Genomic DNA, 27,030 nt, shown 5'->3' with positions numbered 1-27,030 from the left:
ACATGGAAGATTCCGATTTGTTCAATAAAGATTTTTTAAAAAAAGAAAGAAAGAAACAGTATCACAATTGGCTAGCGCAAAACAGCTCGTCAAAACTACTAGCAGAACACAACTCAATACAAACATGTTTATGGTTGTGGAAGGGCTGGAGAGGAGTCGCGAGCAGTTTTGCCAACGCCTCGGGAAGGAAAGGAGCTGTTTTTGTAAGAAAAGTCGCTCCAAGTCGATAAATGACGCCGTCGTCCCATTTGCATCATGAGCCACGTGAATGACGCTGGCTGCGTCGTGGGAGAGAAGAAAAAAAACACCACCCTCGATATGTTTAGGATTACAAATGAATTTTCTTCTTTCGATTTTTGTTACTTTAATTGCCACCATTGCAACCCTGCGGCTGGTTTTAGGACGTTCGACTCCCCAAGCCATTTTTTTTCACATTTGAAAGCTTTTGTAATATGCAGTGTTGTTGCCTACGTTGTTTTGGAAAGAAAAGTGACTCGTTTTTGTCTGTCCCGGGTTGACACCAGCGCGGGGGAGGCGCCTAATGTCAGGATTCTCGTCTCGGCGTTCGACGCGGAACGGTGCGCTCGTATTTTGGAGCGATGAACAATTTCCTGGTCTCCGAGATGATGAGGTCACGCGCGTGTCAGCTCGTTCCATCAAGTTCGACCGGCTATTGGTTCAACGACACGTCATTCGTATCCGAGGTTGCGTCATGTCGGCCATTCTCCACGGCGATTGGTCGAGCCGGCGGTCGGGGCGGGCCTCGGCCGCCTGCGATTGGCCGGCGCCACACATTGCCCTACATGGCCAAAGAGATTTCGCAATCGGCTCGTGTCCATGTTGGAAACCAAAACAGCGCGAGCGCGCGGCGACTTTGGGGGCAATTCAAGCGGAAACTTTAGTCCCGACCTTGTCATTTGTCACCGCTTCTTCACGCTAGTGTCGCCCCGAACAAGGTAACGTAGCTTTTCGACGCAGGAAAGACGCCGGCGCCTGGCTTTAGCGCGACGTGCCGAGAAGCTCGGCGGTAGCGTCGGCGTCAACGTTGACAAAGACGGGAAGGGAAGCTGGACTGGGGCTCGTTTGACGCCGTCGGCTTTCGCTTTCGAGCCACTCGTCCACTTTGGCGTCGGGTCGCGTCGCGCCCTCGCGGACGAGCCGCAAAGTAGTCCGGAGAAGCAAAACGACGCCGCTGTGGCTTAGCCGCGTTAGCCTGTCGGCCGAGCGCGCGCTCCTGTTTGTCTTGGTAATGTGTCGCTTAAGCGTCATCGGCTTCCAAGCGAACGCGGAGTTCCCCGATGATGCAACAGCAGGCAAGAAGACGGCCGGGCGCGAAGCGTCACGCGTGCGCACGAGAAACGCCTCCGCCAACCGCGGCGCAAATGCTCGTCGGGCGCTTTTGTTTGACTTTAACCAAGGCGTCGTTTTGATGTTGTCGTCGTCGTAGCTGCCAAAGCGGGAAGGAAGGAAGGAAGGACGGACGGACGGACATCACCTAACAACAAGATAACAATCGACGTTTGAACATCAGTCGACATGTTGAATCGTGATCGGTTGTCACGTTCAAACGTGCCGGCGTCTGACTTTGGCATTCCTTACAAACCAAACGAAGCAATTCCTTCGAGTCTTTTCGAACGTCGCTACAGCGCCCTTTTAAAGTACTGCAAATAGGAGTTGACAAAGACGACACACGCGCAGCTCACATTTGGTTCTGATCAGTCTTTTCGGTGTCTTTTAAATCCAAACGACACTGCTCTTCTATAATGCGGTGTCAAATAGTCCTAGTGGGGTTTTTTGGAGGGGGGGGGGGGGTGAATGTATGAAAAAGAAGACGGGGACGTCAGGGAAGAGTGCGAATGCGGAAGTCAAACTTGGTGCACTTTAACCAATCACCTTGAACCTATCGCGTCATAACGTGATGTCAACAACATCATTGTTGATTAAAAAAAAAAGTCAATTTGCGTTGCGTTTGTTAAATTGATGTTACGCAGCCTGACTTCTGAAACGCGAAATGCAAACAAAGTTTGCTTGGCCGACTTGAAATGTGCAACGGATGGCGTTATGACATCCGGCACAGATGAAATGTCTTCCCTCTCAAACAGACGACAAGAGGAGCCGTCCAAAGAAGCGCCGACGTAAAATGACTAAAGGACGCATCCGACGGTCGTGCGATCGGAGCCGCTTTTCCCGCAGACGCTGCGTTGTCTGAGGCGCTTCGAGGTGAAAGGGGAGCGAATCACAAAGTGTCCTCCTCCTCACCGGCGGATCAAAGACGTCATGCGACAAGCTAAGTTTCAAAAAAGCAACCAGGAGCTGTCGCCTCCGTTCACCGAAAAGACATTTTTTAAAAGCTTCCCGTGGGAATAAGCTTTTTTTTCTCCTTCTCTGTAATGTCAACGCTAGAATTGAATCGGTGTTGCGCAAGCTTTTGGGGGTCAAACTTGAAAACCCGAAAGGGATGCCGTCTGATGCGCTTAGCGAGATAGGCGTCCAAAATGCGCGTTCCCCCGGTGTTTGCCGGCATCCGCGATGACTTTGGAAAAGAAGGCCGATGATTTTTCCGCCGGGCGTCTGAACGTGCGCCGCTGTGGTCCCTCCCTCAGGTTCAGCCGCCGGTCAGCGGTCAGACAAATGAGCCGGCCGTCGCAGCCTAAAGTCGCGTCATCGGACCCCAACGGCGCCGGCGTCATCCGCAGTCACAGCCGCGCCGCCCAGCCGTCGTCCCCGGGCGGCAAGATGAAGAAGACGCCGGCGGACAAGGACAGCGACGAGTACCGTCAGCGGCGCGAGCGCAACAACCTGGCGGTGAAGAAGAGTCGCCAGCGCAGCAAGCAGAAGGCCATGGACACGCAGCAGCGGGTCAACCAGCTCAAGGAGGAGAACGAGCGCCTGGAGGCCAAAATCAAGCTGCTCAGCAAAGAGCTGAGCGTGCTCAAAGACCTCTTCCTGGAGCACGCCCACAACCTGGCCGACAACGTGCAGCCCCCCTCCGGGAACCCCGACGCCAGCCCCGCCCCCAACAACCAGTGAGCCGGGCGCGGCCTGGACCCGGCTGCCCGTTTTGCGACTCTTTTGTCTGCGCTCCCTTTGGCCCGGGTTCCTCTTCCTGCCGCCGAACGTTTCCACACCCGAGTCGAGGCGGCACCCGATTTCCCGTTCTTTGCTCCGGGTTCTCCAGGTCTGCGCTTTTGGCTCCATCCGGGTTTCGTGAGCCGAGATTCGGCGGCCTTGACTCCTAGCTCTCGTTTGGGCCCCCAAGGCTCTTGCGCTTGGGACTCTCAAGCCTGGGCTGGGCTCCCCTCGCTTCTCCGTCCCCTCCATTGCGGTGGCTTTCCATTGGACTCCGGAGCCTTTCTCCTCTTCCTTCGGGACGTCGGACTCGAGCGTGTGAACCGCAGGCTCTCGGTCACACGCGTTAACTCTGGCCACGGGTTCTTTTGACTCCCGAGTCTTGAGCCGACGCCGTCCGTCCGTGTCGTCGATGACGCTTGGCGCTCTGAGGTGATTCCGGAATCAACGTTGTGGATTCTCGACTGTTGACGATGACTCTTCCTGGGAGGTTCCGGCGTGGTCGTTCTCGAGCCCGTCATGGCACCCTTTCTCCTTGGTGGACTTTGCCCTTGAAGCGCCGAGCTCGGATTCCCAACTCTCGGGCTTTGGACTTTTTCAGCCTTTTTGGTGGCTCGGGCTAAGAGCGGACGTTCATTGGCACAACACGGCCGGTGTTGCCAACCTCTGTTCAACTTCCGTTTATTAGCATGTTCTCCCTTAGCGTGGCTAATGCTAAAGTTGATTAGCATGTTCCTCCCCCTTGAGAATGTCTCCCGTGAAATATTCCTCAGCATGTTCTTTTCCCTCGCATGGCTAACACTAAATATGATGTGGTGTCTTTTTTTTTGTTTGTTTTTTGTGGCAACGGCGCGACGGGCCGCTCGCTCGGTTACGATGGCTTCCGCTTGACTTTGTTTGATGCTGCGCTCCTTGCGGGTCCTCGTCAGGCTTTCGTGAAATGAAACGTGTTGAAATTAGACCGACAACATCCAATCTTATTTATTGACGCAATTGGAAAGAAGATTCTTTTTTTTCTCTCATTGATCTTTTTGTGCTCTTGAGTGAAACCACAATAAAATCCTGTTGGGTGGACATTTGCATCGTTTTTAATGAATGTCTTTTTGCGGGAGTGGAGTCTGTTCAAATCCAGAGTCCGACATGACTGCAAGTCATTGTCGCACTTGACACGGCCTTGCCCAAAAACAAAGCAAAAGTGCACTCCAGACCCAAGACTTGCGACTCTCCCCCCCTCGAGTCTTTTGACTTTGGGCTTGACACTTTTCTTTGCGGTGTCCGAGTCTGCACGAGAGTCGTTTGGCCTTTTTAATCCTTGACGTCATTGGCGATCATTTCACAAATGCAATTTGTGTCTTTGTTTTTTTTAATGCTAGGTCAAAGGGAAGGCCCGGGGGCCTGATCTGGCCCGCCAAAGCAATGAAAACATGGCAAATTCCATGAAGCTTGCTCAAATATGTACCAAAATGTCAAATTCTCATCTGAGGGAGACGACGTAAGCATTGCTTTGGTCGCCAAACACGCCATTCCAATCACTTCAACAATAGTTCCCTCGACTATGATTCTTGACTTCTTGATATGATTTGAATCATAATGGCCGTCCAAGGAAAACGGGACCTAAAATGTGGCCCGCGCCAAAAAGGACTTTGACGGCCCCGCGCTACGTAAAGCCGCAGGCTTGCGCCGGCAACGTTGGCCATTTGCACCGTGACGTCAATTCGGAAATTTGGGAACGGGGCCGCCCTCGTAGGGAGCGGCGCCTTTTCATCTCTCCTTGGCCCGCCGATGTCATTCAACCGATGGGAATGAAAGGCGGTGAAACGATTGGGAGACCGGACTTTGCCCGTTTGACCATTCCGCATTGGAAGTTGTCTTCCCGGGTGAGACGGCGGTCTTTTAACGGGAACGTCCAAAGCGCTCCTACAATACCTTGGCAAGAAAAGTCTGCCAATCATTGAAACGGGCAAACAAAAATGCCCAATGTCCTTGGCGCTCCCGATAGGCTCACGGGGCCGGGGGGGGGGGGGCGGGGCTAGCCTTTCTGCCTCTTTGGTGTGCTCTATCGGCAAACTCCAGCAAGCCGATAACACAATCGCTTCACGCACGCGCACGAAACACATTGGCGCGCGCGCTCTCTTGTTCCAGGTCACGTGGGCGCGAGGTCACCCAGTGTGCGTGTTTGCTTGCTCCGCGCGTGTGTTTCCTTTGCGCGGATGCGTTCGGTTTCCAATGTGCGCACATCGTCCGTCTCGTTGTTTGCCAGAAGAATGGAGGCAAATGTCACCTCGCCCGAGTGTGTGTGTGTGTTTGTGTGCGTGCGGGGGCTCCGCGTTTAACCTCTGTCCTGGTCGACTGGGGTGTCTAGACTCCCCCCCCCCCACGCAGACAGCGAGTGCAGCGCTCTCGGCCAAAGTGTCGACTCGGCTCGCAGGTCAAAGGTCACGTCCTCGGAGTCTCTTGCGTGGCCTTTGCGAGCCGCAGTCAATCTGCCTTTGCGTTGCTGCAAACATGGAAAGTTACGATGCCGGCGCGCGTTTGAATGAGCCCGCAGTGCCCTCTGCTGATCGGAGGGAATGAAAAAGAAGCATTTCCAAAACCGAGCCAAACCGAAGCGGTCCGCATAACGGATGGATGGATTTCATGCAAGAGGCAGTGTAATGGACTGACCGCAAGAGGACGCTCTCGTGTAACTTTGGATCTTGGATTTGACGCCCCCACCCACCACCACTCCCTAATTGTTTTATTGCAACTTTTATCATGAACATTTCGATTGACTGTATTGCTAAAGCTTAAATGATTAACGAGGTTTGCTGGAGGTGAAAATGTGTTCTCATTAAGATTAATCTATCCTTTATTTGTCCCACACTGGGGAAATTTACAGTTTAATTTAATTTACTGGGAATATATATACTGTATGTGTATGTCCGTGGTCTCATGTTTTGCGGGGGGGCGTGTGTTGGGGATGATCCTTTTTGCCTTAGGCATCAAAGTTTCATCCAACGCGTATGACAGTGCGTAAATGTGTTCGCTCTCCACGTGACAGGAAGTGGCGCACGGAACGCGTGGAGCTCGTTTGATTTGTTTTTATGCTAGACTATTTTTATTTCGAAGGGCCAACGCGGAAGTCGTTGCTCTTCGTGCGTGAGGCTTGTTCGGAGCTCACTTAAAAGGCGCCGGCGTGAGCGGGCGTGGCGTCATTTTCCAATGTTGGAGCTCGCTCGGCCGACTCGTCGAGTATGTCTGTGGTCACTTGCCGGGTCCAGTTCCTACAGGACCAGGATCCTTTCATCTGTACTAACTTTCCGGAACCTCGGCGGCCCCCCTCGCTGGACTTGGACGAGAACGCGGCGCTCAATCAACTCCTTCCGGTCGTACACAAGCTGCTGGACGCGCCCCTAAAGGTGAGCGAGGCAGGTGGCGACGTCAGCCTTCGCCGAATGCCGTTGACGAAGACGTCGTCGAGCGCGGCTTCGCCGCAGCCGACGCGCGCGTCCCCGTTGCGCGCGCCGGGTGACTCATTCCGGCAAAGAAGCCATTGAGAACCAATTCGGCTTCACGTTGAAATCCGTCCGTCACCTCTTTTTGTGTCCAAAGACCAAAAAGAAACACTCTAGTCGTCAAAAGGCCCTCTCTTCACACCTTAAACTTGCGCTGTTTTTCAAAGGAGTCTGGTCTCTTTTCATCATCGCCGGAACGAAATAGTGAAGCCGACAAGTGAACCGCGGTGTCATTCAAAATGAGGGAAAACGCAACTTTAAAAAAAAAAAAATGCATCTCTCGGTGTCGCGTAAAAAAACACTCCGCTGGCACGAAGCCACTCCCCCCGAGAAGGAGTTTTGTTTCTGACTTGATTTGAGGAGCAATTCTTTGCACTACAACAAGGAATGAACGAAGAAGGAATGAACATCTTGTCACAGCGCGGAGGTCGCGGCTTTGATCCCGGTTCCGCCCTTCCCGTGTGGACTTTGCACGCGCTCCCCGGCCCTGCGTGGTTTTTCTCCGGGTACGGCAGGCTGATTGAACACTCTCAATTGTCCCGAGGTGCGAGCGCGAGAGTCTCTGCCTGCGATCGTCTGCCAAGCGGTTCAGGGTGTCCCCCGCCCACTGGCCGAAGACAGATGGGACGAGCCCGGTGCTCCTTAACTCTTCCTCCTCTTCCGCGCGCCCACTTGCGTTTTGAGCCGTCCGGAACTTTGGCGTTTGGGTTCTGAATGCGGAGGATGCTGCCATTCTCTTCCTCGAGCGTGTGCGCCCGCCAGCGGTTTTGTGCGCGTGCGTGTCGAGGGGGTTGGCGCGTCCCGTCTGCGTGTCTCATCTCGCATTCGGTTTGTCGAAATGCGTCTCTCTGCGTTTTGCGTTCACGTCCGCGCGCGTGACGCTTTTCGGCGAACGTCAGAACGGCGGCCGCCGTGCGCCGCGAGGGAGGAAAGGGGCGGGGCTCGCAAAGAGCGCGCACGCGCGCCCGTCGATAAGAACGCCGTCTTCCCGTCACCGAGGCGACGGGAAGACCTTCTCCGACGTCGCCGGGCGTCCAAACCTGGAGCCGGGCCCCGGGCCTTTTATTGTGAAAGGGTGTTTGGGCTTCTCGCAGAATGCCAACGGACCGGTCGCCTCGCGCGGGCCGTTCGCGGCCACGCCCGCGATTGTGTACGCGCTTGTTTTTGCGCGTGTGTGGATGTGCGCGTGCGCGTGCCAAAAATGGAGCTGCCCCAAAGTGCATTTTGAGTTTTTGTCACGGATAAGAGGGGGGGGGGGGGGGGCGAAGGTGATGCCACAAGAAACCTCCTGATTTTTTGTCCCAACACTTTTGTGTGTGTGTGTGTGTGTGTGTGTGTGTGTGTGTGTGTGTGTGTGTGTGTGTGTGTGTGTGTGTGTGTGTGTGTGTGTGTGTGTGTGTGTGTGTGTGTGTGTGTGTGTGTGTCAGTTGGAGGAGTGCACGTTGCAGGTGTGTCCTCAGGGCAACTACTTGGACTTGGAGCTGTCTCTGGCGGAGCAGCGTGACGAGCTGGAGAACTTCTACCAGGATGTGGCGTAAGTTTCTGCCAGTGCTCTTCTGTCGCGTGGCGCGGCAATTCGGGGGCCTTTGTCCCGCGCCGTCTCCCGATTCGCCTTAATTGCTTTTGGCCGCGAGCGCGTGTGCCGCTTTTCCCCCAAGAAAACGTGCTGACTTGCTCCTCTGGCCTGGAAAGAAAGCGTCCTTCTTTCACTTGGTTCCCTCAGCCCCCCCCCTTGCCCCCCTTCCATATTTGTCCAAGTTTCCATGCCCTCATCCTGGCACGCCGGCGTCATGACACATTTTTAGAACGCGCGTTGCCCTTGGATCAACTAAGAAGTATCGAGTTTGCAGTGTGGGGTGCACATCCACCGGCGAGACTCGAAGTGGATGGCCCCCGCACACGAGAGCGCCTTCTCACACCGGATCGGAGACGCGCATCCGCTCGGTCGAGTGGAGCAAACCGGGCGGGATGCCGTCTGAGCGCCGGCATCCTCGGCATCCGCGCCCGTTCAAAATGGGCTGTCATTGGCGGTGGACCCGAGCCCCCGTCACATCGCCTTCCGGCAGGTCGGCATAGCGCACGCCGGTCGACGTCAACAAGCGTCAAATTGGCCGTCCGTCCGCTCGCCGCGTGTCCAAAAGTTGACGGCGGCGGCGGGAAGCCGAGGGGGAAAAAGGACTTTTGCTATCAACAAAGCGCTCCGCCCACTTCCAAACGGGCGCCGTCACGTTCATCTCGTCCGCCCAATAGGAAGCCTCCTCAAAGGCTTCCCATTGGGGTTTTTTTTTTTGTCACCCGACTGAGCGTTTGGGCTGAAGGCTCAAGCGACAAACCCAAACCGTCAGCCGGGGGGGGGGGGGGGGGGTGACTTCTCGTTTGCCGCGGCGATTGTGCAACAAAGGCCCCCCTCCCCCTCCCGCCTGCGGTCATCGGCGCGCTATGCCTTGTGTCTGTTTCCAGGAACGGGAAGAAGCCCCTCCTGACGCTGAGGACGCAATTGTCGGTGCGGGTCCACGCCATCCTGGGTAATTGGCACTTTTGACCCCCCCCCCCGGCCGCGCGGGTCACGTTGCTTTCCAATGAGTTCCGCCGGCCCGCGGTCAGAGTCGCCGCTTTCCCGACGTGTTTTGCAATTTTGCTTTCTGTCGACGGCGACGATTTTTAGTCGGCTTCTCCGCTCTTTTTTGGGGGGGGAGGGGATGAATGGACTTTTTCCGTCTTCTCCTCCTTCTCCTTTTTTTCCCCCGTTTTTGCCTCCAACAGGAAATAGCAGGCAGGCTAAGTTTATCAGGAGCGCTTCCTGTCCCCGCACAAGACGCAGCGCGCGCGTGCTTGTCGGCATCCTGTGTGACACGCGCGCCAGCGCTCGCCTCTTACGACTCGGCGTCACAAAAGTTGACGTCTTTTCGGAACCTTAGAACCTGTCGCACGGAGGACTCGGTTTCTCATTTCAATTCATCGGGATGGCTTCCGACAGCTGATTTGTTCTCAATTTAAAAAGAAAAAAAAAACCACTTCGAATGCTCCGCTTTCGTTTCATTTCTGCCATCGGTCTTTGTTTAGACGCAGGATGAAAAAAAAAAAAAAGGTCACAGGAAGGACATAGAAAAAAAAGTCAAATGCAGCTGATATCGCGGCCAGAGCGAGACCCGAGGCCAGTTTTCTTTTGCGTACGCGAATCGTTCAAACTGATGGTCGGACGCGGTGCGGGTGGAGTCGGCCAAAAGCACGCGTCGGTGACGTGAACTCCCCCTTTTCTGGCCCCCATCCGGCAGAGAAGTTGTACAACAGTCACGGTCCGGAGCTGCGGCGCTCGCTCTTCTCCCTCAAGCAGCTCTTCCAGGTAAGGCGGCGCCGGCGAGGTGGGGGGGCCGCCGCGTCACCCGTCGCTCGCTTTGTCGCCGCAGGACGACGAGGACCTGGTGCCGGAGTTCGTGGCGTCCGAGGGCTTGTCGTGCTTGGTCAAAGTGGGGGCCGAGGCCGACCACAACTACCAGAACTACATCCTCAGAGGTTGCGCCCGCCCGCAACCGCGCCGTCCTCGCCGTACGCTCACGCCCCCCCCCCCCCCCCCTGTGCCCGCTCTCAGCTCTGAGTCAGCTCATGTTGTTCGTGGACGGCATGAACGGCGTCATCAACCACAGCGAAACCCTGGAGTGGCTCTACACCTTGACGGGGAGTCAGGTCAGTGGGGGGGGGGGGGGGCAACCGTCGAGGGAAGAGCTAACCTAGCGTCGCCGCTCTCCGTCCGCCTTCAGTCTCGCCTGCTGGTCAAGACGTCCCTCAAGCTCCTCATCGTCTTTGTGGAATACAAAGAGTCCAACAGCCCGCCGCTCATCCGCGCCGTCAACGCCGTGGACGCCCGCAGAGGTGGGCGAGCGCCGCCCCTCGGCCCCCGCGCGCCGCACGCCGAGCTTTGGTCACCCCGAGCGCCCTTGCGGCTTAGGCGCCAAGCCGTGGTCGTACGTGATGGACGTCCTCCGCCGGACGACGGCCGGCGACGGCGAGCTCCCGGTCTTCGCCATGACCCTGGTCAACAAAACTCTGGCGGCGCTTCCCGACCAGGATTCCTTCTACGACGTCACCGACTGTCTGGAGAGCCTGAAGATGGAGGAGGTGGTCGGCGGCATCCTGGGCCGCGCCGCCGCCCAGCCGGAGCTCAGGGCGCAGTTGGCCATCTACGAGGTGGGTCCTCTGGAAAGCCGCGCTTTGCAAACGTGCCGCTGCCAAATGCCGCTGCTCGCCGCGCAGAGCGCGTTGCGTCACGAGGACGGCGACGCCCCCGACCCGCCCCCTCACGTGCCAAAAGAGCGGCGCCAGCAGGAAGGCGGCGGGAGTCGGCCGAGCGCCGGATCCGCAGCGTCCTCGTCCGGCTCCTCCCCCTGCGCGTCGCCCGCCTCCAGCCCTTCGGGGTCACTTCAGGGCTCTCCCGCTCCTCCGCCGCCCCCCCGCCCTGACGACGACGCAAAGACGCCGGCTGACCCGTAAGCGCTCCTCTTCCTCGTCCCGCCGCCGTACCTCGTCGGCCGTTGCGCTCGCTCACTTGTCGCGCGGGCGCCGTGTGCGCAGGTCCCCTTCGGAATGTTCCGGCGTCAACGAGACGCCTTTCAAGTGAGTAGTGAGCGGGGCTGGCGCATCCCCGAGACCGAAAGTCCGCCGCAAACCTTTGTCTGCGCTCTTTCTTTCCTTCACGCAGCGAGGATGACGTTTTCCAACGGTGAGTAGGTGCCCCCCCCCCCCTTCTTCCCGGTTTTTGTCGTCGGCCGCTCTCGGGCGATGGTCCCGTGTTTTTCCCGCGGGCCCATTTTTGCTAACGTGACGCGTGGGCCGGCGTGTTGTGTTTGTGCGCGTCCGCAGCCCGGACGAGCGCGACGTCAACGCGGACGACAAGCCCGTTCTCAGGAGGTTTGAGTAAGTCCGGCGGCTGGAGCTGTGCATGCCGGGACCTGCTTTTGTGCGCCTGGGCCCGCCCCCCTCCTTAAAACCAAATCAAAACCTTGGGCTGCTTGCAACCAGTCTGTGTGGGGGACTTCCACTTTCTACAATGGTGTGTGTGTGTATGTTTTGCAAACGTGCATCTTGCGCGTTGTGTGCTGCCTTGCCGGCGATGGACAAATCGGGTGACGCGGGTTTGGTGCTTTGAAATCAAGCGCATCTGCCCTTGACGGCATCGGAGGGGAAACGGTGACCGTGGCCTTTTCCGGGGCGCGGCGGTTAACGCTTGACTCCGCCCCCTCGCAGAGACGCCTTCCTACGCAGTTTGGCCGCCACCCAACGGGAGAAAAGGAGGAGTCGAGGCCCGAGCCGCGCCGAGCGGCCCTCATGGGAGGATGCGGTCGCGCGGGGGCCCGCGCCGCAGGAGGACGAGCGGCAAAATGGAGGACGAGCGGCCGACGGTGCCTTTTGCGCAACGACGGCCTCTTTGCGTGCTAGCGACAAAAAGTCCTGATTGGCGTGCGTGTATGTCCACGCAGAGGCGGCGCGTGACCCGGGTGACACCCCCGCCCCGCTTTCAGGCGGCGTCCGGCGTCAAGTCGGCGCGCTGTCCGATGACAGGAAGTTCTTTCTGGACATGCTCTTCTCCAAAACGCCCCCCGACGGCGACGGCGCTGCGGGAGACCGGCGCGTGCTGCCCGGTAAGGCCACGCCCCCACGCGATGAACGCATTCACTCCCAAAGACGGATTTAAACGTCTTTTCGGACTTGCTCTAGGATCGGCTGCCTCCGGATGAGTTAAAAAAAAAAACTCACGAAAGCGCGTTCGGGCCTCGTCCGGCCCGTCACGTTTGCGACGGTGTGGGTATTTTGACAGCAAACGGACTCGCCCTCTTTGTTTTCCCTCCCAGGCGACGGCTCGACGGAAGCTCGGCTCGGGGCCCGGGTTCTGGAGCGCCTGTCCGGCCTGCGGGCGCTGTCGGCGGAGTCCGCCGCCCCCCCCGAGAGCGGCGCCTCACGCCGGGCCGAGCTGGAAGGGCTGGAAGGCTCCGCCCAGGTGGCGCGGGCGAGACTGGCCGAAGAGCAGCAGGTCGGGAGAAAACGTGGCCGGACGCCGGGAAAAGCTTTGCCCGCGCGAGATGGTCTCTTCTGCTCTCGTGTGTCCAGAGGCGTTACGTGCGTCAGCAGAGCAGCGTGGATGCGGAGAGCCCCGCCCAGCGCCTGGAGAGCACCCAGATGACCCCGCTGCCGCCGGACGGGCCGGGCGGCGCGTGGGACCACCTTCGGCCGAGCGGCGCCAGCCTCCGTATCAAAGACTTGGACTTCTCGGACCTCCTGGACGAGGAGGACATCGACGTCCTGGATGCGGACGCCTCGGCCTCTTGCAGCCTTTCCGCGCCGCCGCCCCTCGCCGGGGCCCCGGCTCCTCCTCCTCCGCCGCCCCTCCCTGGCACCCCGGCTCCTCCTCCTCCCCCACCCCTGCCCGGCGCCCCGGCTCCTCCTCCTCCGCCGCCCCTGCCTGGCACTCTGGCTCCTCCTCCTCCGCCGCCCCTCCCCGGCGCTCCGCCACCTCCCCCTCCGCCCTCATCCGGGGCGGCGCCACCCCTGGGAAGGAAGAAGAAGACGGTGAAGTTGTTCTGGCGCGAACTGAAGCAGACGGAGCCGCCCGCCAAGTGTCGCTTTGGCCGGGGCACCGTCTGGGCCTCCCTGGACAAGGTGCAAGTGGACGCGGGGCGGCTGGAGCACCTGTTTGAGTCCAGAGCCAAAGAGGCGGCCATCGTCAAGGTAGGCTCGCAGGGGAATCGTCCGCCAGCGTCGCTTGACCGCCCGGTCGTTTGTGCGTAGAAAGCGGCGGAGACCAAGAAGACCGAGATCCTGGTCCTGGACTCCAAGCGGAGCAACGCCATCAACATCGGGATGACGGTCCTGCCCGCCGTTCACGTCATCAAGAGCGCCATCCTCAACTTTGACGAGTTTGCCATCAGCAAGGAAGGCATCGAGGTACGTGCCGATTCTCCTTCCTCGCCCGCTCTCCAGGCCCGAACCCGTTCTTGGCGCCTTCACCTAAAACGATTTTGAGCCGATGGCCTCGCCGCGTGCCTGAGACGTGACGTCGGTCGTCCGAATGAAAGGCTCCAAATGCCTCCGAAACAAACTTGGAGTGTACCCGACGAACGGGGGCGGGTGGGGGGGAGTCGGCCCCAAGGCCGCGGCGGTTGAGCAGAAAAAGATTGAGACCACGCGTGCGTGTCAGCGCTCAATTGCCACGGAAGTGCTTCCAAGAAAACGCGTCTTCAAAATGAAAAGCCAACGTGGAAGGAAGGAAGGAAGGCGGGCAGGCGGGCGAGCGGGCCAACTGCACCGCAACGCCAGCAGAGGGAGCCCTGGCGCAAAAAGTCTCTGTCCGGCCATGCGTTTTCGACCCCAGCAAAGAGCCCAAATCGATGTCAAGAAAAGTTGGCGCCTCATTCGAATTGCTGGGGGTGGGGGTGGGGCGGTTTCCTTCCTCCCAGAATTTGAATCATCCGTTGTGGGCCCGTCGCGTCGTTCCCCCGATCCTTGGGGGTTTTCCCGAGCAAACGCCGCGGAGCCGCCGTTTTGCGCTCGGCGGAGGGCCGGAGAGAAAGCAAGCCTTGTGGGCGCGGCCTTTGCCTTTGGCTCCGCAGAAGATCCTGAGCATGACGCCCACGGAGGAGGAGAAGCGTCAGATCCAGGAGGCCCAGCTGGCCCATCCCGAGGTGCCGCTGGGGCCGGCCGAGCGCTTCCTCTCCAGCCTGGCCTCCGTCAGCGCCTTGACGCCCCGCCTGCAGCTCTGGTCCTTCAAGCTCAACTACGAGGCTCTGGAGAAGGTAGGAGGGGACGTCGCGGCGGGGGGGGGGGACGTCGCGGCGATTGTGAGCCAAACGCCTTTTGGGCCGGCAGGAGATCGCCGAGCCGCTTTTTGACCTGAAGCTGGCCATGGAGCAGCTGGCCGCCAATCAGACCTTCAGGAGGATCCTGGCCACGCTGCTCGCCATCGGCAACTTCCTCAACGGCTCCCAGGTCAGCCGGCTGACGCTCGCCGTCCGCGTCTGCACCTGCGTCGCTTGACCTCCCTCCAAACCTCCCTCTTTCTGCGCATGCATGCAGGCGGCGGGTTTTGAGCTGGCCTACCTGGAGAAGGTGGTGGAGGTGAAGGACACGGTCCACAGGCAGTCGCTGCTTTATCACACCTGCAACCTGATCACGGAAAAGCACCCGCAATCCTCCGACGTCTACTCCGAGATTCCTGCCGTCACGCGCTCGGCCAAGGTGCCCCGTCGTTCCATCAATCTCGTTTTGTTTTCACTCGGCGAGTCTGTCGGCCGTCTCGTCTCCTTTTTTTCTTTTTGCGCTTCCTTTCAGTTGCCGTCTGTCGCTTGCGCTCCGGCTCACGTCTGTTCCCCTTTTCTTTTTGCCCGCTTTCTCTTTGATTGCAGGTCATCCTGCCATCTATTTTTCATCCTTTTTTTGGGGGGGGGGGGAGTGGGTCTACTTTCCACCCCCTCCCTCCGTTCTCACATATTTCGGGGGGGTTTGCCTTCATTTCTTTGCGTCTTTCCCGTTCCCGTTTTAAGGCGTTTCGTCCTCAGGTGGACTTTGAGCTTCTGGCCGAGAATCTGGTGCAGCTGGAGAGACGCTGCAAAGCGTCCTGGGAAAACCTGAAGGTGGTCTCCAAGCACGAGACCAAAAGCGCTCTGAAGAACAAGATGGCCGACTTCCTGAAGGACTGCACGCAGCGCATCGTCATCCTCAAGGTGGTCCACAGGAGGGTGGTCAACAGGTCAGCGTGGCGCCGCCGAGCGCTCGGCCCGTCTCGCCGCCGCCTCTGAACGTGTGCGCGCGCGCGTCAGGTTCCACTCGTTCCTGCTTTTCCTGGGCCAGCCGGCGGCGTCGGTGCGCCAAACCAAGGTCACCTCCTTCTGCCGCATCATCAGCGACTTCTCGCTGGAGTATCGCACCACGCGAGAGAGGGTGCTGACGCTCAAGCGCAAGAGAGAAAAACACCGAGAGAGGACGAAAACGCGAGGCAAGATGATCACGGAGGTAAAGGCGCCGGCGGCGCGCGCAAGCACGCCCGTCGGCGCCCGCGCGCACGCTAACGTACGCTGACGTCCCCGGGTCGCAGACGGAGAAGTTCTCGGGGGCGGTGCCGCCTTCCGACGGCCCCGCCCCCGTCTCTGCCGAGCCGGGACGGGAGGCGGAGCACCAAAACATGACCCGGATGCTGACCGAAGAAGGGCGAGCCCCGAGGCGCTCGCGCACCGCCCGCGGTGAGAACCCGTCAAATGTCCCCGTCATCAATGGGGCCGCAAGTCTCTGACTGGAGTTTGCCCGCGGCAGGTTCCCCGAGCGCGGGCCCCCACAGCCCGTCGTCTTCGCCGCCGCCGCCGCCTCAGGATGACAACGCCGCCGACGACATCATGGAGCGTCTGGTCGAGTCGGTCACCCGGAACCCATCGGCCAGGACGTCCGGTCCCAAGACCCGAATGCGCTCCCGAGTCAACAGGAAGTCCAGTAAGCGTGCGAATGGCTTTGGGCAGAATTGGGAAGGGGGCGTGGCTCCTGAATTTCAAGAGCGCGTCCGCGACGCAGCTCCTTTGATTTGTCCGACGGGGTCGGCGCGCGCGCGTTTGGGCTCGGCGTTGTGGTCGCAACACGCTAGGACGCTAATCCCAGCTCAGCCGATAGCCATCGTCGCGCTTGGCGAGTGAGCGGCGCTCGTCCCGGCGGCTTTGCGGGGACATCGCGGCGGCCATCTCGGCTTGCGTCTGTTTGACGACAAACGCGTTGCGCCGCCGCGCGTCGCATCTCATGCCGCATCTCGGAGAAGGTCACGCGTTTCGCTGGGCAAGAGTGAAAATTGCAACTCTGTGCTCATCGGCATGCTCACGATTCTCGAGCAGGGCTGGCCAAGCGCTTCTCTGATCTGGAAAGATCTGCGCCCGTTTCCTCCTTCCGACGCTCGCGCTGGACTTGGGACCAATCCCGCTGGCTCCGGGTCTATGGCGGTTGACGTATTGGGCACCCCTGACCTTTGAAGCTGACGCGCTTAGCGCTTAGCATCGACGAGCGGTGATTTATCCGTCATCCGATCGGTCGCCCGCTATGTCAGTCGAGTAACGGGACGGACGATAGGCTGACGTAGTTGTTTCCGCCGCGGTTTGAATGGCGGCGACGCCGCAGAGGCGCTTTCGACACGTTTGACCCGTTTGACGCGTGTGCGCAGTGAGGAGGACTCTGAAGAGCGGCGTCGGCCTGGACGCACTGCAGGCTTTGGGCCTCAACAGGAGCGGCGAGGACGTCTGATGGCGGAGCGCCCGCCGCCGACTTCAAAAGCGGACGTTTTGCCCCATCGGTCGAGTGGCAGAAACGAGACTTGAACATTTTTCTTTGGACAAGGCACGCTTACACACTTTTGGAACTCTGCAGTCCCAAGCGCGTACAAGTTTTGCTCTCCACCAAGTTATCACTTAGCTGATGCTACACAGCGTGTGTGTGTGATTTTTTTTTTTTTTTTTTTTTTGGAGGGAGGGGGGGCACTTTCCACTTCCACCGTTAAAGGACTTATTTTGGGTTGTTTTTTAACATTTTAACTTAAATGAAAGTTTGTTTACTGGGTGAACATGCAAGTCGAATAAATGAATTTGGAACACACTCGTCGACTACTAATTGGAGAGACTCGCACACCCGGCGCGTGCGCGTGCGCGTGTTTCGTTTCAATTGTTCACACGACCAAGCGGCGAGCGTCTGTGCGCGTTGAAGGTCAGGCGGCTCGTCGAAAAAGTCTCCAAAGGGCCGAATTGTCGGCGGCGCCGCGGGGCTGAAGGGCAAAAGGACGTCGCCGAGGCGAGGCGAGGCGAGGCGAAGCGCACGTGACTCGGCGGCCCCGCCCCCACCTCTCCTCACCGGGGGCCGTCGGGCTTATAAGCGGCGCCGGGACGCCCCGGGCCCGGCGGGGAACATGCCTGCGCTGGTGCCCGTGCGCGTCACAGCGCTGCTGCTGCTGCCGCTGCTGCTGCCGGCGGCGCTCGTGGCTTCCGGAGCCGAGGAGCATCGGGACCACGGCGGCGGCGGGTACCGCGTGGTCCAGTGGGAGTGGACGTACGTGCAGACCCCGTACGTCATCGCCGTCTGGCTCCTGGTGGCCAGCGTCGCCAAGATCCGTGAGTACGCACGCACGCACGCACGTCGATGACGTCACGGGGCACGACAGCTGATGCGGCGGCCCGGCGTCAGTGTTCCACCTGTCGCAGCGCTTCACCGCGGTGGTCCCCGAGAGCTGCCTGCTGATCCTGCTGGGCCTGGCGCTGGGCGGCTTGGTTCTGCTGGCCAACGACAAGCAGCCGTACCAGCTGGAGCCTGCCCTCTTCTTCCTCTTCCTGCTGCCCACCATCGTGGGCGACGCCGGCTACTTCATGCCCGCCCGCCTCTTCTTCGACAACCTGGGCGCCATCCTCACCTACGCCGTGGCGGGCACGCTGTGGAACGCTTTCTGCACGGGCTTTGCGCTTCACGCCGCCAGCCTGGCGGGACTCATCGGTCAGCCGCAAACTCGCCCGCCAACTCGCCCGCAAATTGGCCCGCGTGCCATCCCGCGCCTCTCTTGTGGCCTCTCTCTCAGACGGGCGCGTGCAGGCGGGCCTGATGGACTTCCTGCTGTTCGGAGCGCTGATCTCGGCCGTGGACCCGGTGGCCGTGTTGGCCGTCTTCGAGGAGGTTCACGTCAACGACACGCTCTTCATCATCGTCTTCGGGGAGTCGCTGCTCAATGACGCCGTCACCGTGGTGATGACACGCACGCACGCATCCTCTCACCGTTGTGACGCGCAAAGTTCCCCGTTGCTTTCCCCGCGGGCAAGCTCCCGATACGCGACTCTCGCGGCGCTCCCAACCCCGAGGCCCCGCCGCTCCGGGCCTTTCCCACGAGCCGAGCGCCGGCGGGTCTTCGCGTGGAAGTACGGCGGATCCCCTGGCGACCGTGACCTTTCCGTCAGCGGCCTTAAATCCCGGTCGCCGCGGACGAGGGCCAGGAATGTGCCCCGGACCGTCACGTTCCCACGGACGGCTCGCCCGTTCGTCCCGGGCCGACGGACTTATTAGTTGTGGCCGTAACTCAGCCCCCCCCCTTCCCCCCCGCGGGCGACCATCCGTCCCCTTTTCCCGCTCGGGAAAACGCGTTCGAGGACGCCGGCTACTCCGAGCACGGATGGCGTCGAGTCTCGAGGAAGAGCCAAATCAATTTGGGCGGGGAAAAGTCCAATTGAGCCACGATGCTCACGCGCTCTCGCCGCCGCCGCGATGAGCGACTTAGCGGCTTGCGTCGGCTCGCCGGGAGGGCGGAGTCGGTGTCAATTCAAGCACCTTCCATTTTCAAGTCCGCGGCACCAATTGACACGACGTCACGCAGACCAATTCTGTCGTGTCACAAGTCGCCAAAGTCCCCATCTCGCCCCCCCCCCCCCCCCCCCCCCCCCCTGTCTCCCCTTGACCAAGTCGTCACATAAAAATGGGCGCATGAAGACGGCAGAGCGAAGCGCAAGCTTCGGGCCTCGGTGAAGTTCAGCACAGATCTCGGGTCGCGGTCGACGGCCCCGGCGACCCCTTGGCGGCGGAGGTGCGCCGGCCCCATTTGGTTTGGGGGCCCCTCGGGCGGAGAACCTCCTTTCCGTCTCCTTTTTTGACGCCCGTCCCGCCGCGCGGCCTTCCTCGAGAGGTCCGCCGGCCCGGGGACACCGTGGCGGATTTCCACGGCATCGGAGACTCGATTGGCGGCGATTAAAGTTTTGAGCAGATAAGCCGCCCGTCGCTAATCCTCATCAGAACTCGGAATATGAGCTAATCCCGCCGACAAGTGGACCGGATTGACCCGGCCCGCGCCGGTTTACGCCTCGACGGCAATACGGAAGCGGCGTTGGCGGGCTGGGGTTTCCGCGCGTGCGGCTCTCGAGTCGACGTGGTCTTGGGCGTTGGCGTAACGTCATCCCTTTGCGCTAGCCGCCGCGTCCGCGCCAGTTGCCGTGTGCTTCCGTCAGCGGTTCATTTGCGCGACAACTAGTCGCGAGCGGGCCGCCGCTCTCTTTGTGCTTTGCAGGTGCTGTACAAGGTTTACATTTCCTTTGTGGAAGTCGGAGCGGAGAACGTGCGGACGGCCGACTACTTCAAAGGGATCGGTGAGAGGAAGCAAAAGAAAAAGCCCCGAGCCGAGGAGGCGAGGAGCCGCGGTCGGTCACTTTTCGTGTCGCCCGCGCCCCAGCCTCCTTCCTGGTGGTCAGCGTGGGCGGGACCTTGGTGGGGCTGCTCTTTGCCGTCCTCCTGGGCTTCGTCACGCGCTTCACCAAAAAGGTTCGCATCATCGAGCCGCTCTTCGTCTTCCTGATGGTCTACCTGGCGTACCTCACCGCCGAGCTCTTCTCGCTGTCCGCCATCTTGTCGTAAGTCCCGCACGCCGGCCTTTCCCTTTTCCCCAATCCGAACGTTTGCGTGATCCTTTGACGAATCGCGCGACGGAAAAGAGACCCGTTTTCAGGTCGTCAAAGCGGACGCTTGCCAAGATCTCATTTCGGAAGCTTCCCGAAGCCGTCGGGCTGTGACGCGGGACGACAGTTTGGCTTCCCGGCGAGAGCCGTCATCCGGCTCCAAGCCACGCCTCCAAACCATGAATCCGCCATCCAAATAGTTGTCGTCAATTCATTTGATTGAGCGACGGGCTCGGACGCGCGTCCGGTCTCCCGACGGCGGGAGCCGATTCCCCATTAGTCGGCGGCGCCGGCGAGCGCTCGCCGCGATCGACGAAGGGCTCGGCGCGACCGCGCGAGGGCCCCCGCCGCCGGCCGGCCGGCTCCGGACGTGACGCGCTCGGTGCGCCCGGTCCAGAATGACGTTCTGCGGCATCGGCGCCAACAAGTACGTGGAGGCCAACATCTCGCAGAAGTCTCGCACCACCGTCAAGTACACCATGAAAACCTTGGCCAGCATCGCCGAGACCCTCATCTTCATCTTCCTCGGCATCTCGGCCGTCGACAAGTCCAAGTGGGCCTGGGACACGGGCTTGGTCGCCTGCACCCTCGTCTTCATCTTCATCTTCAGAGCCGTGGGTGAGTGGCGCAGCCCCGTACCCCCTTGCCCCTCCCCCGTCCGCCCGTGGCGTCGCTTCCCGTCGAACCCCCCCCCCCCCAAAAAAAGGGTGACTTCCCGCTGCCACAGGTGTGGTGGGTCAGACCTGGGTCCTGAACCGCTTCCGTCTGGTCCCGCTGGAAAAGATCGACCAGGTGGTGATGTCCTACGGCGGCCTGCGGGGGGCGGTGGCCTTCGCGCTGGTGGTCCTGCTGGACGGCGAACGCGTCAAGGCCAAAGACTACTTTGTGGCCACCACCATCGTGGTGGTCTTCTTCACCGTCATGTTCCAGGTACCTCCGAGGCTCAGCTACTCGCCGACTCGACGGCTTGCCGCCGAGCAGACGTTTAGCATCTGGGCGCTAGCGCCGCCGCTGCGCGGATGTCCTCCCGAGGTCCTGACCCTTGGCGGGAATCTTTTTTCCAACCCGTGCGCGTGCGTCGTAGGGCTTGACCATCAAACCGCTGGTCAAGTGGCTGAAGGTCCCTCGCTCCACCAGCAGGAAGCCCACCATCAACGAGGAGATACACGAGAGGGTGAGCGCGCGCTCCGGCGTCTCGTCGAGAGTCGCCGTGCAAAGTAGTGACGGGCGTGCGTGACGCGCGCAGGCCTTCGACCACATCCTGACGGCGGTGGAGGACATCGCGGGCCTTCAGGGCTATCACCACTGGCGGGACAAGTGAGTGAGGCGGCGGCGGCGGCGCCGGGGGGGCGGGCGACGTCACGGCGCTGTGACCGTGTCACCGGCAGATGGGAGCAGTTTGACAAGAATCACCTGAGCAAGCTCCTGCTGCGCAAGTCGGCGTACGGGAAGAGCGAGCTGTGGGAGGCCTACCAGAAGATCAACATCCGAGACGCCATCAGCCTCATCGACCAGGTGAGGCGGGGGGCCGCCGCCCCCCCGCGCCGCCTCCTCCCCGCGCCACGCCACTCCTGACTTTGCCGCGTGTGTGCAGGGCGGAAATGTTTTGACTTTGGCCAGACTGTCGCTGCCCTCCGTGAGCGGCGGGGCCTCCTTCCCGGACGCCTCCAACGTCACCAACTACCTGTGAGCCGCAAAACGCGTGCGTGCGTGCGTGTGCGCTCGGCCGTTGCGGCAAAAAGCGCCATCGCTTGGCTGCCGTTAGAAAGCGACTCCAAAATGTCATCTGAGCCTCGTGGCACATGCGCGCGTCCTCCGTCCGGCTCACCGTCTGCTCGCTATTTCAGGCGCGAGAACGGCAGCGGCGTATGTTTGGACCTTCAGGTCATGGATAACGTTCCGGGCGGCAAGGTGGAGGAGAGCATGGAGACTCATCATTTCCTGGCCGAAAACCTCTACAAACCCAGGCGGCGGGTGAGGCCCGCGCCCGCTCCCGCTCCCGCGCGCGGCCGCCGGCGTTTGGATGCGTGACGCGCGCGCCCTGTTTGAGCAGTACCAGTCGCACTACAGTCGCCACTTCATGCCGGCGGGCGAGAAGGAGCGTCAAGATCGCGAGGTTTTCCAGAGGAACATGAAGAGCCGCATGGAGACCTTCAAGTCGGCGCGGTCAAGGCGGCACAAGAAGAAGGTCGGGCTCGGGGGCCGGGGTGGGCGGGGGGGGGGGGGGGGGGGGGGAGGGTCGGGGCGCGTCGTCCTCGCGGGGCCGTCCGTCGCTCACCGACGCCGGCCGATCCCGCAGCGGCGAGGTTCCGACGCCAAAGACGACGCCGGGGACAAAGCCAGAATGAACCTGGACCGGCGGGACCCAGGTCAGGCGGCCGCACGTTGACACTTGACCTCGCTTGACGTGCCCTTTGATCTCTTTGCTGGATTTGCCAAGCGTCCGTCCACCTGTGTGTGTGTGTGTGTGAAGACCCCGTGGTGGTTCCTCTGGGATCAGATGAAGATGAGGATCAAGGCGAGCGTCCAGCCCCCGACAAGGATGACGATGTCGGGATCACTTTCATTGCCGCCAAAGCGCAAACTCCCAAACGCCGTCCACTTTCAGGTACGCAAAGACGCCGACCTAACCGAGAGCAGCGGCAGACGTGTGCGCGTGCGTGTCCTCAGCGGCGGCCGGCGGGGACGCTCAGCTCCCGTGGGAGGGCGGCGGCGCGCTGTGGCCGCCGCCCTGCGTGTCCCTGGAGGCCACCAAGGTGATCCCGGTGGACCTCCGGCAGGCGTGGAACCAAAGCATCTCTTCGCTGGAGAGCGTGGCCGAGCCCGTCCGCCCCGGCGCGGGAGCCCCGTCCCGGCGGGCGGCCCCCCCCCGCCCCGTCTCCTGCGCGCCGCCGGCCGGCGCCGCGCCGGCGCGCGTCCCGCCGGAGAAGAGCGAGGAGGACGAGGAGGAGGACGAGATGAGGCCGCTCGTGCCGTCGCTGAGAGCGGCCGCGCCGGCCGCCGCCTCGGGCGGGCGCATGAAGCCTCGCGTGTACCTGAGGAGCCTGGTGACGGCGCCCCCGCCCGGCGGCGAGGAGGCGCGCGGCCGAGGCCACGCCCAGCCGTAACCCCAAACCCGCGCGCGCCTTGATCGGTCTTTGCCGTGTGTCGAATTGCGCCCGTTTGCTCGGATTTGGCCTCCGCTCCCGTATGACATGATTATTATTATTATTTTAATCCAGCATTGATCAAAAGGCGATTTTCAGTGGTGGAATAAGAAGTGGAAAGCAGACTTTGTCATGTAGGGGGGGGGGGGGGCGTGTCGTCACGTCGGGCGCCGTTTTGCAATTACCATTCCAAGGTCCTCCGCCCATGTATTTTTGAACAAACAATAAAATAATGACGCTCCGATTTTTGCTTTCCATTTATAGCTCAACGAATGGATGAGCAGAGACTCGATGGAGCTCCAGAGTACTTCCGGCACGCTTTGAGCAAATTCTCACGTGCGGCAAGCGTAAGCGCAAACAAATCCGGCGTTTGATCAAACGGTCGCTCCGAGCGTTTCGCCGGGGCATCGGTGAGGCGTGCGGTCCGACCAAGCCGTTTTCGCGTTTGTCTGATTTCTCGACTGTGCCCTACAATACTCGCTAAGAAGCAGCTTGGAGAAGATGCGCACGTGACCGTTGTTCTCTTTCAAGGCGACATGCATGCTCGGGCACGGCTTTGATTTGAAGGAATTTCAGAAGAACGCGGAAAAATCCCCCAAATTGCGGCAGCGGGCGGGCAAACGCTCACCTGGCCGACGTCGAAGAGCGCGGCGGTCGGCCCGCCGGCTCTCGGGCGCCCTCTGGCGGGCAAAGGCAAAGCGGAGCGCCGACGCGCCCGCAAATCCTCCTTGACATTCTGGGTTCCGTTTCACTAAGCGGGATTAGCCGGATCGGCTCACGTCGACTCGAAGCGCGCAAGACACGCTAAACTCCATCCGTTGCCGTGCCGACGCACAAACCAAAACAATCCAGATCAAATGCTGCCAAAGCTTTGCGAGCAACCGCACCGAGCGAAGTTGGCGGAAAAATGAGGCCGCCTGCATTTGTCGATTCCTTCCATTGAGAGAGATGCTTTGATTTTTCTCGTTCCATTCACACATCGCCCGTCCCATCATTCATTCATTCCAGACGACGATTTGACGGCAAATTGTTTTTCCAAAGAGGCGCTCAGCAAAACAAAAAAAATTTGATTTGATTTGATTTTTTTAGAGCGGCAGATCACTAACTGCGCGTGTATCGTAACTTCCTTCCAATTAAAATCGAGCTTCAGCTGCTCAAATGTTCACGCCAAGACGTCTGTATCGTTTGGCGGCTTGCCGCGTAGTTCCGAAGACGCTCCGTTTTGCCCCAACCAACATGGCCGCCACGTTGTCTGGTCTTCAGTCTTCGGCCACTCTGGTAGGGGAAATTCGACCGAAACAACCTGACTCTGCGGGCTCCCCCAAAGTGGTTTGTCTTCAAAGGAGCCGCATCTTTCGTCCCTCGTCATCTTCGTCCCTCGAGTGAGTGAGTAGGTTGGATTTTTGATCGTTCCAGTCGGGAATGAAACGAGCTCGATCAGCTTCGCCGACGCCAACGTGTGCTAGCGGCTAGCCCGTAACTCGCCCTCCCGCCTTCGGGCCTCTCGCCGGACTCCCTTGATTCGTTTCTTTCAGGCGGTCGTGGCTCAGCGTTTGTGTCGGGAGGGATTTTTCATCTAAAAACACCTTACTATACATGGTCGTTTTTTTGGGCTAAGAACGCCTTACTATACATGGCCGTTTTTTTCCCGCTAAAAACGCCTTACTATACATGGTCGTTTTTTTGGGCTAAGAACGCCTTACTATACATGGTCGTGTTTTTTCCGCTAAAAACACCTTACTATATATGGTCGTTTTTTCCCGCTAAAAAACGCCTTACTATATATACATGGTCGTTTTTTTGGGCTAAGAACGCCTTACTATACATGGCCGTTTTTTTCCCGCTAAAAACGCCTTACTATCCATGGTCGTTTTTTTGGGCTAAGAACGCCTTACTATACATGGTCGTGTTTTTTCCGCTAAAAACGCCTTACTATATATGGTCGTTTTTTCCCGCTAAAAAACGCCTTACTATACATGGTCGTTTTTTTCCGCTAAAAACGCCTTACTATACATGGTCGTTTTTTTCCCGCTAAAAACGCCTTATTATACATGGTCGTTTTTTTGGGCTAAGAACGCCTTACTATACATGGCCGTTTTTTTCCCGCTAAAAACACCTTACTATACATGGTCGTTTTTTTGGGCTAAGAACGCCTTACTATACATGGCCGTTTTTTTCCCGCTAAAAACGCCTTACTATCCATGGTCGTTTTTTTGGGCTAAGAACGCCTTACTATACATGGTCGTGTTTTTTCCGCTAAAAACGCCTTACTATATATGGTCGTTTTTTCCCGCTAAAAAACGCCTTACTATACATGGTCGTTTTTTTCCGCTAAAAACGCCTTACTATACATGGTCGTTTTTTTCCCGCTAAAAACGCCTTATTATACATGGTCGTTTTTTTGGGCTAAGAACGCCTTACTATACATGGCCGTTTTTTTCCCGCTAAAAACACCTTACTATACATGGTCGTTTTTTTGGGCTAAGAACGCCTTACTATACATGGTCGTGTTTTTTCCGCTAAAAACGCCTTACTATATATGGTCGTTTTTTCCCGCTAAAAAACGCCTTACTATACATGGTCGTTTTTTTCCGCTAAAAACGCCTTACTATACATGGTCGTTTTTTTCCCGCTAAAAACGCCTTATTATACATGGTCGTTTTTTTGGGCTAAGAACGCCTTACTATACATGGCCGTTTTTTTCCCGCTAAAAACACCTTACTATACATGGTCGTTTTTTTGGGCTAAGAACGCCTTACTATACATGGCCGTTTTTTTCCCGCTAAAAACGCCTTACTATCCATGGTCGTTTTTTTGGGCTAAGAACGCCTTACTATACATGGTCGTGTTTTTTCCGCTAAAAACGCCTTACTATATATGGTCGTTTTTTCCCGCTAAAAAACGCCTTACTATACATGGTCGTTTTTTTCCGCTAAAAACGCCTTACTATACATGGTCGTTTTTTTCCCGCTAAAAACGCCTTATTATACATGGTCGTTTTTTTGGGCTAAGAACGCCTTACTATACATGGCCGTTTTTTTCCCGCTAAAAACACCTTACTATACATGGTCGTTTTTTTGGGCTAAGAACGCCTTACTATACATGGTCGTGTTTTTTCCGCTAAAAACGCCTTACTATATATGGTCGTTTTTTCCCGCTAAAAAACGCCTTACTATACATGGTCGTTTTTTTGGGCTAAGAACGCCTTACTATACATGGTCGTGTTTTTTCCGCTAAAAACGCCTTACTATACATGGTCGTTTCTTTTCCGCTATAAACGCCTTACTATACATGGTCGTTTTTTCCGCTAAAAATGCCTTACTATACATGGTCGTGTTTTTTCCGCTAAAGACGCCTTACTATATACAAGGTTAGCAAATGTTAGCTTCGCTGGTTCGGGCTCGCCGCGAGCGTCGTGTTTGCGACCGTCCAGGCCGCATTGTTGCTCCTCGTTCAGCTCGTCTTTGACGTTCATTGATGCTCAGAAGGGCTCGGAACAGTTTTGTGGTCCAAAATACCCTTTTCCTCACGGTAGATTCCCGTCGGTGCAAATACCCCCGGCGTTAAAAGGAACGCCATCGTCGATGATGGGAATTATCGCTAACGGATGAGTTCGTTCCTTCCATTCAGGATGTTTCAACAACGGGTAAATCTTGCCGTCCTTGTCATTTGAAAAGGACAAAGAAATTTGAAAATTGAAGCGTTCGACGGAAAACAATCCAGAAGTCAAGTTTGAGCCGCAACGCGGAAGCTTGAAGGAACCGGATAGGACCTTGGAGTCGGGATCAGCTTCGGTCATTGTGCCCTCTGCTGGCGAAAAGCAAGACTGCGGTGGGGAAGCAGATTGCGGACGGTCGAAAAAGCAAACGTTCATAAAAAAAAAAAGGG

At 58.6% G+C, this 27,030-nt stretch overlaps 3 protein-coding genes across 8 annotated transcripts; all 3 read left to right on the top strand.

Annotated features, from left to right (window-relative positions):
- Positions 1-269: 269 nt before the first annotated feature.
- Positions 270-4,143, top strand: cebpg (CCAAT enhancer binding protein gamma). Of its 2 annotated transcripts, none has more exons than XR_007962219.1 (2): positions 270-956; positions 2,103-2,597. XR_007962219.1 is itself a non-coding variant. In XM_052064219.1 (2 exons), the coding sequence occupies exons 1-2, from the start codon at positions 838-840 to the stop codon at positions 3,028-3,030; spliced, it is 546 nt and encodes a 181-aa protein (XP_051920179.1). In that variant the 5' UTR covers positions 616-837; the 3' UTR covers positions 3,031-4,143. The 2 variants fall into 2 exon arrangements, 1 of the variants encoding a protein (XP_051920179.1); XM_052064219.1 differs by lacking the exon at positions 2,103-2,597 and adding an exon at positions 2,604-4,143 and having other exon boundaries at positions 616-956.
- A 2,089-nt stretch (positions 4,144-6,232) lies between these two features.
- fhod1 (formin homology 2 domain containing 1) lies at positions 6,233-17,174 on the top strand. 5 transcript variants are annotated; one of them, XM_052064204.1, is made up of 25 exons: positions 6,233-6,467; positions 7,991-8,097; positions 9,024-9,088; positions 9,839-9,906; positions 9,971-10,076; positions 10,153-10,247; positions 10,322-10,433; positions 10,510-10,748; positions 10,815-11,047; positions 11,133-11,174; positions 11,260-11,280; positions 11,421-11,474; positions 11,805-11,959; positions 12,038-12,199; positions 12,410-12,588; positions 12,666-13,283; positions 13,344-13,499; positions 14,165-14,347; positions 14,421-14,540; positions 14,628-14,789; positions 15,110-15,300; positions 15,371-15,563; positions 15,646-15,790; positions 15,861-16,034; positions 16,747-17,174. In XM_052064204.1, exons 1-25 carry the CDS (start codon positions 6,303-6,305, stop codon positions 16,824-16,826), a joined length of 3,825 nt encoding a protein of 1,274 aa, XP_051920164.1. In that variant the 5' UTR covers positions 6,233-6,302; the 3' UTR covers positions 16,827-17,174. The 5 variants fall into 5 exon arrangements, with proteins under 5 accessions (XP_051920164.1, XP_051920165.1, XP_051920166.1 ...); XM_052064205.1 differs by lacking the exon at positions 11,421-11,474; XM_052064209.1 differs by lacking the exon at positions 6,233-6,467 and having other exon boundaries at positions 8,014-8,097; positions 9,844-9,906.
- Positions 17,175-17,481: 307 nt separating this feature from the next.
- slc9a5 (solute carrier family 9 member A5) lies at positions 17,482-23,386 on the top strand. The gene is made up of 16 exons (XM_052064214.1): positions 17,482-17,683; positions 17,757-18,059; positions 18,142-18,305; positions 19,612-19,690; positions 19,774-19,951; positions 20,394-20,614; positions 20,724-20,926; positions 21,081-21,170; positions 21,243-21,313; positions 21,385-21,511; positions 21,591-21,682; positions 21,844-21,970; positions 22,050-22,184; positions 22,296-22,365; positions 22,470-22,604; positions 22,667-23,386. Exons 1-16 carry the CDS (start codon positions 17,482-17,484, stop codon positions 23,101-23,103), a joined length of 2,634 nt encoding a protein of 877 aa, XP_051920174.1. The 3' UTR covers positions 23,104-23,386.
- Positions 23,387-27,030: the final 3,644 nt, after the last annotated feature.

This window comes from Hippocampus zosterae, chromosome 4 (genome assembly GCF_025434085.1).
Source record: "Hippocampus zosterae strain Florida chromosome 4, ASM2543408v3, whole genome shotgun sequence".
In the NCBI taxonomy this organism is placed as follows: Eukaryota; Metazoa; Chordata; class Actinopteri; order Syngnathiformes; family Syngnathidae; genus Hippocampus; species Hippocampus zosterae.
Note: the sequence above shows the minus strand (reverse complement) of the source record. Positions and strands in the feature narration are given on the sequence as shown.

Coding starts and splice junctions, on each gene's coding strand:
- fhod1 (XM_052064204.1), top strand. CDS start 6,303: ATGTCTGTGGTCACTTGCCGGGTCCAGTTCCTACAGGACCAGGATCCT. Junction 12,200..12,409: donor AGACCGGCGCGTGCTGCCCG/GTAAGGCCACGC, acceptor TTTCCCTCCCAG/GCGACGGCTCGACGGAAGCT. Junction 12,589..12,665: donor GACTGGCCGAAGAGCAGCAG/GTCGGGAGAAAA, acceptor TCGTGTGTCCAG/AGGCGTTACGTGCGTCAGCA.
- cebpg (XM_052064219.1), top strand. CDS start 838: ATGTTGGAAACCAAAACAGCGCGAGCGCGCGGCGACTTTGGGGGCAAT. Junction 957..2,603: donor CTAGTGTCGCCCCGAACAAG/GTAACGTAGCTT, acceptor TCCCTCCCTCAG/GTTCAGCCGCCGGTCAGCGG.
- slc9a5 (XM_052064214.1), top strand. CDS start 17,482: ATGCCTGCGCTGGTGCCCGTGCGCGTCACAGCGCTGCTGCTGCTGCCG. Junction 21,314..21,384: donor TATCACCACTGGCGGGACAA/GTGAGTGAGGCG, acceptor TGTCACCGGCAG/ATGGGAGCAGTTTGACAAGA. Junction 22,605..22,666: donor CAAACGCCGTCCACTTTCAG/GTACGCAAAGAC, acceptor GCGTGTCCTCAG/CGGCGGCCGGCGGGGACGCT.